Source organism: Cornus florida, unplaced genomic scaffold, assembly GCF_030987335.1.
Source record: "Cornus florida cultivar Cherokee Brave unplaced genomic scaffold, ASM3098733v1 CherokeeBrave_3.0.0_Hap2_Chr10, whole genome shotgun sequence".
NCBI lineage: Eukaryota > Viridiplantae > Streptophyta > Magnoliopsida > Cornales > Cornaceae > Cornus > Cornus florida.
The window spans coordinates 74114197-74128851 of NW_026775580.1; the positions used below are offsets into that span (position 1 = coordinate 74114197).

General features: G+C 38.8%; 1 protein-coding gene across 1 annotated transcript in view; it reads right to left on the minus strand.

The window, feature by feature from the left end:
• Positions 1–12751, minus strand: part of LOC132277139 (uncharacterized) — a 63652-nt gene extending 50901 nt beyond the window's left edge. Inside the window, exon 1 of the mRNA XM_059778888.1 lies at positions 12329–12751. Within this exon, the coding sequence (XP_059634871.1) occupies positions 12329–12700 (372 nt within the window). The 5' untranslated portion in view covers positions 12701–12751. The remainder of the gene's footprint in view (positions 1–12328) is intronic.
• Between the last annotated feature and the right edge of the window lie 1904 nt (positions 12752–14655).

Here is a 14655-nt window from a genome sequence, read left to right on the forward strand (position 1 = left end):
GGTATTAGGAGACTTGTGCAGTTTAACAAGGCACTTCTCGGGAAGTGGCTGTGGAGGTTTGGTATGGAGCATCATCGGCTTTGGAGGAGAGTCCTTTTGGGGCGATTTGGTGAGGAGAACGGGGGGTGGTGCTCAGGCTCAGTTTCGATTCCCGAGGGTGTAGGTGTTTGGAAAGCCATTCGGAAGGGGTGGGATGAGTTTTCTAAGCATATCAGATTCAGAGTTTAGGATGGGAGAGATATTCGCTTTTGGGGATCTTTGGTGCGGTGATCGACCTTTGGCTTGTGCATTCCCTACATTATTTCAGATTGCTACTGATAAGCATGCCTTGGTCGCTGACGGCTATCATCTTGATAGTGAGAGGATGACCTGGGAGGTGCAGTTTCGAAGATCGGTTCAAGATTGGGAGTTGAATGACATATTTAGGTTTTGGGAGCTTTTGTACCGACAGGATATTCGTGGAAGAGGTAGGGACTCGCTTGTGTGGGTTCCTTCTTCTCGGGGATCGTTCTGTGTGGGATCCTATTTTCGATGCCTTTCGGACTCTGCTGGGTTTGTGTTTCCGTGGAAGGAAGTGTGGCGCTCTAAGGTGCCGACGGGAGTGGCCTTTTTTTGCATGGACAGTGTTATGGGGTAAAATATTGACGCTGGATAATTTGAGAAAAAGAAAACAGATTATTGTTAACTGGTGTTACATGTGTAAGAGTAATGGAGAGTCAGTTGATCATCTTCTGCATTGTCCAGTGGCTTCGGAATGCTGGTTTTTATTGTTGGGTATGTTTAGAGTCTCTTGGGACATGCCTAGATCTACGAGAGGTTTCTTGGAGACTTGGAGAGGGGTTTACATGAGTACACAGGCTAGAGGATATTGGAGGATGGCGCCATTATGTCTATGGTGGTGTATTTGGAGGGAGTGGAATAAAAGAGCTTTTGGAGGACAAGATTCTTCGATTGTTTCCCTTAAATCTTGTATTGTTGGTTCCCTCTTTTTTTGGGGCTCAGGTAGATGTTGTCACTCCCCTGAGGAGATGATAGATTTTCTGGATACCTTGGGATCTCAGGGTCCTTTGTTCTGTTTTGCTTGTATTTGGGATACGTTCCCCTTTTGAACGCTTGTTATTGATTATCTTTACTTATCAAAAAAAAAATTAACAATAAGGAATAAAAAAGACGATAAGGGATCTCCTTGTCTCAAACCACGCGAACTCGGGAAAAAACCAACAGGAGATCCGTTCACAAGCACAGAGAACACGACGGACGATATATAAGATTCAATCCATTTTATCCATCTATCCCCGAACCCCATCCTCCGAAGCAAGTAAAGAAGAAACTTCCAATTCACGTGATCATAGGCTTTCTCAATGTCAAGTTTGCATAAGACACCAGGAACTCCACTCTTCAACCTAGAGTCAACACATTCCCCTGCGATAAGAAAGGAATCCAAAATCTGCCTCCCACCAACAAAAGCATTTTGTGACTCTGAAATAATTCCATCCAAAACATTTCACATCCTAAAAACAAGGACCTTGGCAATAAGCTTATACATACATCCCACTAAGCTGATTGGCCGGAAGCCCTTAATGTTAGAGCCGTCGCCCTTCTTAGGAAGAAGAGCAATGAAAGATGTATTCAATGATTTCTCACATGTGCCATGAGAATGAAAATCTTGAAAAGTGCCCATCACGCCATTGCGCACCACCTCCCAACTCTCCTTAAGAAACAGCATAGTGAATCCGTCTGGCTTGGAGCTTTTATCACCGTTACAACTGGATAATGCCTTAAGAACTTCCTCTTCAGAGAAAGGAACCTCAAGCCTATCACTATCCAGTGTAGAAATAGCATCGAAATGCAAACCATCAAGTTTAGGTCTCCATCCCAAAGTCACGGTATAGAGCTGCTGATAAAAATAAACAATTCTCCCACGCACCTCATCTTCTCTCCACAACTTTGAACGATTCACATGGATACACCCGATGTGATTGCATCTTCTATGAGCGTTAGCAAGCCTGTGAAAGAATTTTGTATTGCGGTCAACTTCTTTTAACCACAAAGCCCGAGATTTCTGACGCCAAGAAATCTCCTCCATAGCAACAATCTCAACAAAAATAGCCTGACAAGATGCTCTTCTAGAGCGCAAAGACTCCGTATCTTGCCCCAGCTCATCAAGACGATCAAGTTCAGCAATATCAGTCAAAACTCTATTTTTCTTCCATTCAAGATTCCCAAACACCTCTTTGTTTCACTTCTTAAGCTCAGATTTGAGAATCCGAAGCTTCTTAGCAAGCATATAGCTAGCAAAGCCTGTAAATGCCCCCACCAGGACTGGACTTTCCCTTGGAAGTCCTCAGATCTCAACCACATATTTTCGAAACGAAATGGTGTGCGTCTAGATTTCATACCTCCACAATCAAGAACTAAGGGCACATGATTCGACATTACCCTAACCAAAGCTGCCTGAGTAACATCCGGGAACTTCTCTTCCCAATCCCCAGAAATCAAGAATCTATCGAGCCTTGAAAGAGTAACTGGATCTCTGCCACTAGACCAAGTGAAAGCTGCCCCTTCCAATGGCAGATCAATAAGAAAGTGACCATCAATGAAGTCAGAGAACTGGGACATCTCCGAGAACCACCTACCCCATGTGGATCTCTCGAATGGAGACCTAACAGAATTAAAGTCCCCGCCTAAGCACCAAGGCAACGACCACAATTCCTTAACGTAGCTGAGCTCTTCCCAAAAGACAGGTCTATCACAATCAATAACGGGTCCATAAACTCCAGAAAAGACCCAACTGAAATTGTCATCTTCAATCTAAAACACACATGATAAAGAAAAGAGCCCTTTCCAGAAATTCGTTCTAGACAACCACCTTCGATCCCACATAATTAGAATTCCACCCGATGTGCCGGAGGCATTTAACGCCTCCCATTCCACAAACCTAGCTCCCCAAAGACTACTAACCACTTCATCATTAATAGAAGCCATCTTGGTTTCTTGCAAACACATAACATGGGCATTCCACTTCCTCACAGCAACCTTAACCACCCTTCTTTTGTCCGGATCATTTAATCCACGGACGTTCCATGTAATAATTCGTATCTTCATTGAGAACTAAAAATGATCAATTCCCCTCCTCCCTGTCTCCCACTTCTGGTCCTTCCCCTTTCTTTAGTCACCCCATCCTTCCCCTCGTAGTTGACATAGGAAATAAGGTTCTTAACCTCCTGTTCTCCTTTCCGATGTGATAATGTTTTCTATTTTTAACGACTTCTGTGCTTTTATAGGTCTCTATATTATTGTTTCCTACCACAATAGCATGAAGAATGGATTGAGTTCGGTCGTCATCACCCTCCGAGGAGACACCCAAAGCTTCACTAACCTCGCCAATATTTTCAAACACCTAGTCCATACCCAAATCATTAGTCATCTCTAAGCAATCAGCGTTCACAGCTGCCAAGGGTTCCATTATGTCCACATTAGATTGATCTATATCCCAGGAAAATAAATCATGAGGACAGACCTGTTGAGAAGAAAACTGATCTTCAAACTCCTCCCCCACTCTCAACACTGTTCCGGTACATATTTAACTGCAAATTCAACTCAGTTCCAGGATCATCCGTAACATTCGTCACCAATTCATGAGGATGATTCGCCTCAGTCTCGGAGGGTAGACCATTTAAGCCTTTTAGAGCAACAAAGAGTTTAAGTTTGTTGAGTAAAGTCACAGCTAAGTCATCTGTCAACTTGAAATGAAGGTCCCGTCCTACACATATTGTCACCCCATTGGAGTAACCTACACTTCCGGACATGTTCATTGAAGACAATGACCCTTCAGCCCGTGGAAAAATGGCTCCAGAAAAACCCCTGTTGAAACATAAAATCCTCCACACCACCACCACCATTTCCCAACACGTCAAACGAAGAAGGGGTAGAAGTTGAGCTCTTAGAATGAGAATCAGAAGTCAAACCTGGAATAGGAGAGTGTGCTACCCACTTCTGTTTTTCATTACGAGTTCATCGAGAACCCTGGCGACCAACTGATGCAATCGGCGTTCTCCACTTTGCTTTCTTAGTCAACGACCAGTGAGGTGTCGTTCGCTATAACGAAGAAGAGGAGAGAGTTTGGGGTTAGGCTTGAACCTGAACCTGGGCTTGTCTTTTAACCGACCCCAAAGATGGATCTGGTTCATTAAAAAATGAAACGAACAGTGAGTTGGGTCCTCTGTATACCCGCCTTTTAGTGTGGGTTGTCCGAGGCCCAGAGTGAACCAAAGTCTTATCAGGCTTGGGCTTAGTCTTAATGAGCCCATTCTTCCCAGACCCATAATGACTTAAAGCTTTAGCTTGGCCTGAGGCCCAAATCAACCTTAAGCCAATCTGAATTGCGACCCCGCCCAACCTCTTCACCAACCCCTGAAGATAAGGATAAGGAAGAATCTAGAAGTGAGCCCCTATGATCGCCACGTGCAACTTTTTCCTCATCCACTACAACGCGCGAAACCGGCACGTGTCGGCTACTTGATCTTCCTCTCACATATTTCACCGCCCTTTGTAGCTCTCTGTCTTTCGGCCATTGTTGAATCTGTAGCAGACATTGCTAAGAAGCAAATTCCATCCTTCCTCCGTCATAAGATGAGACCTGTCGCTACCTTCAAGACTCTCTGTCAAGGGAACCAATTCCGGCGAGACTTCTTCCCAAATCGCAACTTTGTAACAAAAGGAGTCATCATTAATAAACATGAATTGCGGACAAGCCAATCCAATTCTAAATGTAATCCGAATGCTTTCGGTGTCCCTTGTTTCATCAGCAACAACTCCCACGAATCCGCCGCACAACTTCCCTACTTCAACAAATAAAGCATGACACCATAGGTAAAGGGAAGTCCGAACATCCGGATCTGTTTGAGACCTTTGTCTCTAAGAACACCGCAACAACCAACTCTAAAAGACCACACATCGATCCGCAAGGTTGCAGATCCCCATTATCGCCGGCCTTCCTTCAACACACGTTGAGCCTCTACCTAAGAAGGAAACCTAAATAGAAGTAGCGAATCTGATAAGGGAGTAACCCCCACTCCACAGGACGTGTTCCATGCTCGTGCCGCCCATTCCTCCACCCGATCACATCCCCCAACTTCCTTGTCGAACTGACCAACCAAGCAAGATGAGAAAACCTTTTTCCTCCCTTCGACAGACTCCCCGTCGATGTACAGTGACAGCCCTCGATGTGGAATTGCCGACTTCGCATCCCCTCTTAGTGAAATTCTTGGAATCCTTACAATTTCAAAAAAAGATTTCATCTCAAACTGAAAAACCATGATCGCCTAGAAATCACCCCTAGTGACGTCATCAAGGAAGTAATTCTAACGTGAAGATTTTTTCATATATTCGTATTTACATTTAATCATATATGACCATCCATGATCACAACACTATCACCATTATCCACATAAATCCGTGACAAATGTGGAATACATGAAAATAGCATCTTATTTATACTATATTCATATTTTTTCAAACTTTATTGTCTTTCACAAAACCCCATATTTTTAAACCCTTTTATGTCTTTAATACAAGACAGCCATGCATTTAATCTTTGAGTCTGTAAGAACCTTATGACACAAGGCATGAAAAATTCAGCTAGAAACCATATGTTGAATGCAAATTAGTCTTGCAAACTTTATATCACTTCACAAGATTCAAATAATTCATAATACCATATGTGCACAAATAGAATATTCATGAATTTAAATAGTAATGCTCCAAAACTTTATGAGCCACCAAATAATAATAAAAAGAAAGACTACAAATAATCTTTGTGAATGCTATTAAATGAAAGCAAGTAAATAAAACTCCCACTATCCTAGTACATCAAAAGAATCAAGCAAAACTATATTAATTACATGATTCTTAAATAGCCAAATGGGTAAGTATATGGTTAGTGGGGCTGCTATAATTGCTTTAGTCTATCGTTATCAAATCACTATTTGATTTCCCTCACTTTTTCCCTCGTAGAAACTACTTAATATCCATATGCTTGGAACTGAATGCCCTCTTATTGTTCTCGGAATAAAAAATGCAGAGTTATTTTCACGAGTATCTTCATGGGTTTAGTAATTAAGTCTACTGCACGAAAACCTTTAATAGAGTTCTTCAGCCAAATAGCTTAAACGGTGGATTCATTACAGGATATGGACTCGGCATGCATAGTAGAAAAAGCAATGCAGGACTGTTTAACACTTTTCAATGAGATAGCACTTCTACCCAACACAAATATGGAACAAAGTTTATTTCCGGACAACCTGCAAAATAATAGTCTGCATATCCAACCACCTCAAGGTTATCACCCTAACTATAAGTAAGCATAAGGCCCTTGCTTCTTTGCAAAAAACGTAAGAGTGTAAGACACCCAATTCTCAACACTAGGATTAACTTGACAATTAGAGAGTGCATACTGGATCGCGCATTAGGCTTCCAACAACAGAAGCATAAGGCAAGTGAACCACTCTTAGTGAACAAGAGTTCATGTTTAAATCAAGAAGATAAATTTGCTCCCACTAACCTTGAGGTATATGCACTCATTAGAAGTGCGCTCAACAAAACCATGAGACGCCACCACATGAACAAATATTAGACACCACTAGCTCAATGCTTGTTTCAAGCCTTATATAGGTTTCTTCAATATGTTCTTTTCCTTTTACATCAAAATCTCCTATAATTTAGATGATTAGTCTCAACAATCTTAGTGCCTAAATTGAGAAAGTAAAATCTATCGCCTTTAGATAACCAATAAATAACACCTAATGGTTCTAGGCTCTTTCTTCTCTTCAATATGTACTTTCTTTCGCTTTTTCGGGCTCTAGCCTCTATTGTTGGAAGACTTGAAATGCTTCAATGAAACTTCCTTTGGGGGGGTCGCGGAGAGGAGTTTAAGTATCATCTTGTCAGATAGGAGCAGGTTTGCAGGCCTTTTCAGTTGGGAGGGCTTGGGATTAGGAGATTGGCCCCCTTCAATAGTGCTCTTCTTGGCAAGTGACTTTGGAGATTCGGCAGTGAAAGACATAGATTATGGAGAAGGGTTGTTTCGTGTCACTTTGGGGAGGAGAAGGGGTGGTCAGCTAGGCCAGTCAGGTCTGCCAATGGAGTGGGGGTGTGGAGGGCGATTAGAAAGGGGTGGGATGATTTTTCCAAACACATTAGATTCAGAGTTCGGGATGGAAGGAATGTCCGGTTTTGGGAGGTCTCCTGGTGCGAGGATAGGCCTTTGGCTCTTTTGTTCCCAAGGTTGTTCAGGATTGCTGTTGATAAACATGCTATAGTTGCTAACTGCTATTGCCTTGATAGCGGAAGGTTGTCTTGAGATGTGCGTTTCCGGCGATCTTTTCAGGATTGGGAGTTGGAGGATGTCACTGGTTTTTTGGCTCTCTTGTGTAGGCAGGAGGTGGGAGGCAGTAGGCAAATTCCCTCATTTGGGTGCCTTCTACTCGGGGGATGTTCCAGGTCCGGTCCTTTTTTGTGTGCCTCTCTGGTTTTCATGGTACCACCTTCCCGTGGAAGACGGTGTGGTTTTCTAAGGCGCCTCTTAGGGTGGCCTTTTTTGTGTGAACTGCAGCTTGAAGTAAGATCCTGACTTTGGACAACTTAAGGAAGAGAACACATATCATTGTTAATCGGTGTTGTCCTTGTAAGTTTAATGTGGAGCCTTTGGAAAGAGCGGAATAGAAGATCGTTTGATGGAAAGGAGTCTTCCATTGGGGTGCTGAAGTTTTCTATTATTTGTACTCTTTTTTGTTGGGGTTGGGGGAGAGATTTTTCTTCTCTTGAGGAGGACATTGTGGACCTCTTGAGTTCTTTTAGTTCATAGATTCTGTTTTTTGTATAGCTTGGGACGCGTTCCCCTTTTGAACGCTTTCTAATACACTTTACTTATCAAATATATATATATATATATATATATATATATATATATTCTAGCTTCAACTTCACATCACCAGATGTGAAAATGCATTAAGCTAGGTTTTCTACCAGTCTATAACTCAAAATATAATTGTCATTAGAGTTATTGGAAGTTAGTTACTTATCAAATATATATATATATATATATATATATATATAATTGTCAGTCTTGAGGGCTTCATCCTGCAAGGATTCAGGCAGGAAAACTTACAAAACATACTTCTCACCATGTCATTTAGCGTGCGGTTACGCTTTCTGCTACCCCATTTTGTTTAGCCATCCCAGGAGTAGTACATTGAGCAACTATAATGCACCCTTTAAGAAAATTGAATTAAAGGGGCCAGGATGACGCCCAAACTCATCACAACTCTCCACCCCATGTTACAATTTTAATTTTCCTATGTAATTGATTTTAGATCTGAAAAAATACTTTAAAGGCATCAAGAACACAATTTTTTTCTCAAAATAGAAAAATATAACAGCAATGCGCGTTCAATTCTTTTCTTAGAAATATGACCAACCATCTATGCCAAAACATGGATGAATTTTCATTAAGATGTACACGTTTTTCTCCAACATCATTTTTCATCCTTAAAGTTATAAAAGAATGAAATAAGATAAAACCACTCTTATTGAAACCTAACAACTCCTATGGATTTGACAGCTACTTTCATGTTACTAATCAATTTAGTATGCACTGGCATTTCTAAAACTGGTTGAGTTTATTGTTCAAGTTGTGGAATCTCTTGATTAAACCACAGGTTGAATCCCATGAGTCCCGGTCTTTCTCTGATCAATGGGAATATCATGATGGAACAACTGCATGCTCTTTCTCAAACGGTACGCTATTTCAAATGATGAATAATGGTTTGCCTAATGGCTTTTTTCAACCTCAAAAAGGGCTTAGAAAGGGTTGCCCACTGTCCCCTCTCCTATTCACTCTTGTTACTGAATACTTCTCCAATATGATACCTAACAAAGGGAATGCAGGGCTTAATAAGGTGCACGAAGCTGCAGAGATTATCCTTTTCTTAACATCCAGGTTTCTTATCTATTTTATGTTGGTGACCTGCTTATAATCTCTCAATGCTCTTTCAGAACTGCCTTGCATATTTTAGTGGTTTTGAATGACTTTGCAACTCTGTCCGGTCTTGCTATCAACAAAAATAAGAGTACCTTGTTTTTCTCAAGGTCTGTAAGAAGAAAGAGGAAAATTTAAGGTTTGTTTCGATGCAAAACTGGATGTTTCCTTTATTCTACCTTGTATTACCTCTTCTTAGTCATGGATTAACAAAAGCCTCTTGTTAAGACTTTAGTAGATAAGATAACAGCAAAACTGTCTTCATGGAATGGTGTTCATCTTTCCCTTGCAGGTAGACTGTAGCTCATCAAGACAGTTATTTACTCTTATTCATACTATTGGTGTCAGTTTTCAAGTTGCCTGCATCAATGTTCTAATAGAAAAAAGATCAGGGACTTCCTCTTGGGGTCTAAGGAAGGTCGCAAAAAAAACTCATGCTTTGAAGTGAAATGTGGTTTGTTCTACTAAAGAGGAAGGGATTTTGGCTTGAGGAAACTACGTAATATAAACCGTGCTTCTCTGCAAGCTAATTTGGAAATTTTTTAGGTCTAACGAATCTTATGGGTAGCATGGTTCAAAAAAAGGTACGGATGTGATAATTCATGTGCCATTCCATCCAGCTCTCGCTCTATCATTTGAAAGAATATGCTGCAAGTATGGGACTTTATGGCTAAAGAACATTTGTTATAGATTGGGTGATGGTGCTGCTACAAGACTATTTCTGGATCCATGGTGTCGAGGACAAACCATCCTTCAAAGGTTTTAACACATAATTTACATGGAAATTGGTCTTCCCAGGAGCTCAATGATCTCATCTTTGATTACAAATGGTGCCCAGTGTTTCTCATTTCCACATTCAGCTGATGCACATGAACTCAATAACTTTATCCTATCTATTCCTCTTCATCATCGAAATGATCAAATTGTGTGGATCGATGGACCATTCAGTTGCAAACCTATTTGGAATGCTTGGAGGGTTCATCACTCCAAGGCTGCTTGGTATCAATTGTGCAAGAACGGTAGCAGACCTAAATTCTCTACTACTTCTTGCATTACCCTCCACAGCATATCATTATGTAATTTGAGACTTAGAGGACAGGTTCTTACCTCAGTATGCCACCTTTGCCATGGAGTTGAGGATTCTGTTAGACATCTCTTTCTTACTTGTCAATTTGCTCAAGGAATTTGGAGATGGCTAAATGATCCCTTGAATTGGCATATGCCTTTTGAGTTTGAGGACTTCCAGCTTTTGACAAGTTGGTTCTCGAAAAACTTTAGGTCTAGCTCAGTTAGACATAAACTAGGTAGAAGACTGTTTCTAATTCTCTTTGGTACATAAGTAACTTAAGATTACATGATGGTGTGTCAACAACTGTTGAAAGATTGCAGATTCATTTTGTTTTATGTTTTGTTCTGGGTTATGGTTTCAAGCCTTGTAAAAAAGGGTAAAGGATAGACTTTAGAAATGTAATTACATACACTCCCCCATTAAGTTTCATTAAGTTTCCAATTGCAGCCTTATCTAAGGTTACAAACTTCTATCCCACAGCATAGTTTTGTGCTATTGCACCCAGTAACTATTGGCTACAAAAGACTCGTTCCCTTTATATAGGCATCATTGTCCTAATGAAGGAAGCGATAGCGTTTTGTCCTAATGAGGTAGTCACATAAACTCCATTGTTTACGTAGTTAAAGTCTTCATGGGTTTTCTGTTACAATCTTATCTGAATCAACCTTATCTAACTTTGCAACCTTAACTAATAGTGTCCAGCTAGAAAGCACGAACACACCTAAAAAGGCAAAAAATCCATGTTAAACACCAACACGCGCCAGACACGCCAAACTCCCTATGATAAGATAGCATATTGAGGTAGTTACCTATTTGCAGGAAAATATTATCTAGTGGAATCTGGATACACAATCCAACTTGGTTATCTGACGCCATATCGGGGTGAAAGATATCACATGCAAGAGTAAAGGGCCAATGGAAGGCAATCTAGTGGTCGGGAGGACATATTTAACTATAGGCATTCCTCTCTAAGAAATGTGATTGAACGTTATTTTGGTATGGTGAAAATGAGATTTCCAAAACTTAAGCAAATGCCTTCTTTTGAATTAAGCAGGTACAAATATGTTATCATTACTTGTTTCAGTCTTCATTATTTCATTAGAAATATGGATGTATGTAACAATGATTTTGTTGATGAAGTGCAAAAACAATTTAGTAGACCTCGACTTTTGAAGCAAATGAGTTACGTGATTCGATTGCCGATGCAATATGGAATGCTAATCATAGACTCAATTTGTTGTAATTTTATCGACATGTATGGTTATGTGAACTCTATGTGCAATTGACTTATTCCCTCACTAGACTTTCTCATTAAGGGCATGTATACTTATGCAATCTCGTGTGTAATTGATTTATTTCCTAACTAGACTTTCTCATTACGTTCACTCTATGTATGCTTGATTGTATGTTTGATTGTATATTCATCAAAATTAGCCCCATTTTGTTCAATTGTTCTTTAAGTCATTATCTTACACATGTATGAAGTTGGTGCAGGAGGTTTAAACCACAAAGAGGTTGACCTCCATGTGCATGTGGTAGAGGTTCAATTAGATTTTATATGGCTAAAACTTCAAAAAAAAAAAAAAAAATATTGGAGGTTACTTTTACGGGTGTCTGGCATGAGATGTATTAACTATTTGATTAATTTCACAGTTGATTAACCAGTTGTAATAGTGATTATGATTTATAAATGTAGAATCATGTTGATGCCTTTTATTGGTTTGATAATAATCAACATCAACAAAATGCTACCAAAGATTATGAGGATTGAGAGTTAGATTCTGTAGTTGCAAACCTACTAGTTAGATGGTTCATTTTTTGTGGTTGTTGCGGGTTTGTTATATGAACATTTTCTCTGTTTTTGATCATTGTAATTTTTTTTTCCTTATACTCAGTGATTGTTATTGCAAAATGAACTATGTAGACTAGAAGTCTTATTGTATTGGTACTTACTAGAACATCTTTATGTTTTGCATAAGATCAAACATGTAATGTTAGCACTGTCCTATTCTGTAGAGTACAACTTTGGTTTTTGGATTATCTAACGTCTTTTATGCTTTCAAATTTTTCACATGTTTTACTTCAGACAGAAATGAGCACAGCAATTACACCTTTCGTTTTTCACATAAATGACAGCACATCATTTAAAAAAATAAATAAATAAAAATAGAAACGTTACAAAACAAGCTCTTAATTTCTTATTCTACAAAAGCAATACTTACAAAGTCGGACGGGTAATCATCCGGGGACAGAGGCTCAGTGTCCACTTCTTCTTCCTCTTCTTCCTCTTCTTCCTCTTCTTCTTCGTCTTCTTCTTCTTCCAACCTCGCATGATTCTCGTATTGCATCACCTTCCTCGCATGATTCTCGTCTCTCTTCACCTTCCAGGGCAATTCTGGCCCTTCTTTCAGTAAACGTTCGAATGTTCTGTTGCGATAGTCCAAACCCGAACCGTTAGTTGGACTATCTGACCCAGAATTGGGGTAGGAAGGAACGAAGGTGCAGAGGGAACGAACAGCCATTCGAGAGAGGAGCTTCGAGTAGGCTGTGGCGAGAGCTCTTGATGCCATTTTTGCAATTTCTAGGGTTTCCATGTGTGCGTGAGAAGACAGTAGATGCAGTAAGGTACGTGTGAATGTGTGATATACAACCGCGGCGGTATGATCCGGCTCCTATACGTTGCTGAGGTGGACCGTGATTTCCACTGCTCCTCGAACGGCAGAGATCGCGCCACCTCAGCAATTCGGAGCACAACGTTTGGCATTTAAAAAATATATAGAGAAAATTACACCGACACCACGAGGTTAGGTCATATTTTAACTTAGGTGAAAATTTTAGTTTTAAATTTCACTTACACCCCCAATTTACTTTTTGCCTGCGAATTGATCATTTTATCCTCAATTTTTTAACACAAAATACATATAATCTTAAATGACCAAAAAACCCCTCTATATATATACTATTTGGGTAATCCCCACATTAGCACCTTCTTTCTCCTCTCCTAAGGATCAAAATAGTAAAGGCCATATGATTGAACCAATATGTATGTTACAGGAGCTAGTTTACCATTTTTTTAAGGGTTAACTACAAAAAACCTCATTTACTATTGATATAGTGCAAAACAGTTCATATGTGTATAAAACTCTTTTGTACTATCAATTTGATGCAATTACCCCCTGTTCGCATAAAAAAGACATTAATACCCTCTCTAATATAAATTTATGGGATAAGTGCAAAGAATTCCCTTGATATACGGGGTTTGTGCTGAAATAGTCCCTACATTTGAAAATGTGCATTTCAGTTCATAAAATAAATAAAAAAAACGTAAATAAGCACCTCTAATCACTTTTTGGTCAAAATTGACATAAAATAATTTTTTTAAAAAAAAGACATGATATTTTATCCTCATTTGAAAAAACATATACTATATATATACACAATACTATAATTTCCTCTTAAAAGAATTCATATTAGATCAGGGCGATGAGTATATGTACCGAAAAAAGTAGTTTCACTACTCTCGAATTAAAGAAGTAGGACTCACAACGCCCTTTTGGGTCCCTTGAAAACGTAAAGTGAGCAAATGCATGCAATTTTGAAATTACATTGATTATAATTTCCAAAAATAAAGAAAAGTAATCATCCTTGAAATTTATCATAATTACTGTATAAACCAAATGCATTATTTGTTGAAAAATTATCAGTTAGTTTAACTTTATAGTGGATAAAAAAAATTAAAAAAAAATCCACTTTACTGTGATAATCAAGAGGAATAAAGTTCTATTTTTAAATATATCTTTAATTTAGTTCATAATTCATTAGTAATTAATTTTTTACAGTTTTGTCATTACTTATTGAATATCTTAAATATATTTATTTTAAGGTTAATAATCTTAATTGGATAATATTGAATTTGTAACTATTAGTATAAAATTTACGTGAAAAAAAAAAAAAAAAAAAAAAAATCAAAAATAAAAGTTAATGGTTTTAAATTAATTGAAAATTTTGAAAATTTTAGGCTTGGTCTGGTTAGATGACAATTAGTAGTGGCTATATTTTATATTTGTTTAGCATGAATTTTTTGCATTGCCTATTTTTTTAATATTATTTCATTTATATTAGAGAGGGTATTAATGTTTTGTTATGCTAACAGGGGGGTAATTGCATCAAATTGATAGTACAGGGGGGTTTTATACCGCACATGGACTGTTCTACACTATATCGATAGTAGAGGAGTTTTTTTACACTTAACCCAAGGGCAAAATAGGATTTTTGAATTTATTTTATGTCAATTTTGACCAAAAAGTGGTCATAGTGGCTTATTTGCACTTTTTTTAAAAAAAATTTATGGGCTGAAATTCACATTTTCAAAAAGTATGGACTATTTTTGCACAAACCCTATATATCATGGGTTTTTTTTTGCACTTAACCCCTATTTTTAACAAGTTGTCCTTTTTCTATCGAAGCATGGCAAGTATGTAATGCTAGATGTTATCTGTCTCATAATTGCTTAGATCTCCCTCATAATTTCCTCATCACTCTTCTCCCT